The sequence below is a fragment of the Plasmodium gaboni genome, chromosome 2, assembly GCF_001602025.1.
Source record: "Plasmodium gaboni strain SY75 chromosome 2, whole genome shotgun sequence".
Taxonomy (NCBI): domain Eukaryota; phylum Apicomplexa; class Aconoidasida; order Haemosporida; family Plasmodiidae; genus Plasmodium; species Plasmodium gaboni.
The window spans coordinates 208,835-211,731 of record NC_031482.1 but is presented as its reverse complement, the minus strand read 5'-3'; the positions used below and the strand labels follow the sequence as shown (position 1 = coordinate 211,731).

Genomic DNA, 2,897 nt, shown 5'->3' with positions numbered 1-2,897 from the left:
CACAATCTTCACATCCAGGTCCAGGTCCAAATGAACAACCTTCAAGTCCAAGTCCAACTGAAAGACCTTCAGGTGAAACTCCATCTTCACCTCAAACTTTAAATAAAGCCGCCGTTCCTGAAATCCCTATTCAAATAACTTCTGCACTTTTAAAAAATTATAATGGGGTTAAGGTTACGGGACCATGTGGAGCATATTTCAGAGTGTATCTTGTCCCTCACATCTTAATTTATGCCTTAACAAAATACAGTGTAATACAACTTGAGTCCTTATTCAATGATAACCCAAGAATTGATGTTGAGCACACAGGGGCACTTCAAAATAAATGTTCTGAAGGAAAGCATTTCAAATTAGTTGTTTATATAACACATAATACGTTAACTCTCAAATGGAAAACACATAATCCTAAAGAAGAAACGAAGAGTAAAAATAAACGAATAAATAAATAAATAAATATAAATATATATATATATATATATATATATATATATATATATAATACTGTATTTTTACATTCTCATATTTTATTTTAGGTGACGTTGTGGATATAAGAAAATACAGAATCCCAACATTAGAACGTCCATTTACTTCCATACAAGTTTATACGGCAAATCCTAAGGCAGGGTTGATTGAAACGAAGAATTATAATATAAGGACTGATATTCCTGGTTCGTAAAAAAATTAAAAATAACAAATCAAATAAATTACATACAAACACACACACACACACACACAAATATATATATATTTTTTTTTTTTTCCTTCAGATACTTGTGATACCATTGCCACTGACTGCTTTTTGAATGGTAACGTTAATATTGAGAAATGCTTTCAATGTACCTTGTTAGTTCAAAAAAAAGATATATCCCATGAATGCTTTAAGTACGTGTCAAAAGAAATGAAGAAAAAGATGAACGAAATAAAAGTCAAGGCAGAAGATGATTCCAATTCTGATGAATATAAATTAATAGAATCTATTGATAATATATTGAGTAAAATATATAAAAAATCAAATGAACCTTTTGAAAATAGTAAAGAATTAATTAGTTTAGAAGATTTAGATTATCAATTTAAAAATGAATTATTAGAATATTGTAATTTATTGAAAAAAGTTGATACTAGTGGAACATTGGAGAGTTACGAATTAAGCAATGAAGAAGATATATATAATAATTTGACTAGGTTATTGAGGTCTCATTCTGACGAGAATGTTGTAACTTTACAAGGAAAGCTTAGAAATACAGCTATATGTATAAAGAATGTTGATGAATGGATATTAAATAAAAGAGGTCTAACATTACCTAGTGAATCAGATGATTACTTTAATAATTATAATGACAATGATAAAAAGGAAGATCAAGATAGTGTAAATAATAATATGAACGAGGATTTTAAAGATGATAACAGTAATAAAAATGATGATGATACTAATTATGTTTATGATTTTGATGATGATGATTATGATAACAATAATTATGAGACAGATATGTATGAAGATTCTATAAAAGCAGATAAGGATGGTGTTATTGATTTAGAAAAAATTGGTAACAAAATAAAATTGAGATCACCTTATTTTAAAAATAGTAAATATTGTAATTATGAATATTGTAATAGATGGAGAGATAAAACTAGTTGTATATCTCAAATAGAAGTAGAAGAACAAGGTAATTGTGGTTTATGTTGGGTATTTGCATCTAAATTACATGTAGAAACCATTAGATGTATGAGAGGTTATGGTCATTATAGAAGTTCTGCATTATATGTAGCAAATTGTTCTAAGAGAAAACCTATAGATAGATGTGAAGAAGGATCGAATCCATTAGAATTTTTAAGAATATTAGATGAAAAGAAATTTTTACCTTTAGAATCTAATTATCCATATTCATATACAAATGCAGGTAATTCATGTCCTAAGATACAGAATAGTTGGACAAATTTATGGGGTGATACAAAATTATTATTTAATAAAAGAATTCATCGTTATATAGGAAATAAAGGATTTATATCACATGAAACATCATATTTTAAAGATAATATGGATTTATTTATAGATATGGTGAAGAGAGAAGTTCAAAATAAAGGTTCAGTAATTGTATATATAAAAACACAAGACGTTATAGGTTATGATTTTAATGGTAAGGGTGTACATAGTATGTGTGGTGATAGAACACCTGACCATGCAGCTAATATAATAGGTTATGGTAATTATATTAATAAGAAAGGAGAAAAAAGATCATATTGGTTAATAAGAAATAGTTGGAGTTATTATTGGGGAGATGAAGGAAATTTCAGAGTAGATATGTTAGGACCTAAGAATTGTTTGTATAATTTTATACATACTGTTGTATTTTTTAAATTAGATCTAGGTGCAATAAATGTACCTAAAAAGACATTTTGGAGAAGAAATGTCTATTTCTTAAGACATAATCCTGATTTCATGTATACATTATATTATAATAATTATGAACCAGAAACATCACAAAATTATATAAGTGACGATAATTATGAAAATACTTTTGTACATGGACAAAGTGATGAAACAGAAGAAACTGATATAAAAAGACAAGGTGTTCAAAATTCTGTGGAGAAAAAAATCCAAATACTCCATATATTAAAACATATAAATAACTCACAAGTAAAAAGAGGATTAGTAAAATATGATAATTTAAATGAAACAAAAGATGAACATTCATGTTCAAGAGTTAATTCAGAGGATCCAGATAAATATGAAGAATGTAAAAAATTCTGTTTAACCAAGTGGAATGAATGTAAAGATCATTATTCACCAGGTTATTGCTTGACAGATTTATACAAGGAAAAACATTGTAATTTCTGTTACGTATAAGAGGATACATAAATAAATAAATAAATAAATATATATATATATATATAATAAA

The 2,897-nt window shown here is 26.7% G+C and overlaps 1 protein-coding gene across 1 annotated transcript; it reads left to right on the top strand.

Moving 5' to 3' along the window:
- PGSY75_0207500 (serine repeat antigen 6) lies at nucleotides 1-2,845 on the top strand (the record flags this gene model as incomplete). The annotated part of the gene is made up of 3 exons (XM_018783743.1): nucleotides 1-423; nucleotides 534-668; nucleotides 768-2,845. Coding segments are annotated over 3 exons (2,636 nt in total), but the record flags the coding sequence as incomplete, so codon positions are not given.
- Between the last annotated feature and the right edge of the window lie 52 nt (nucleotides 2,846-2,897).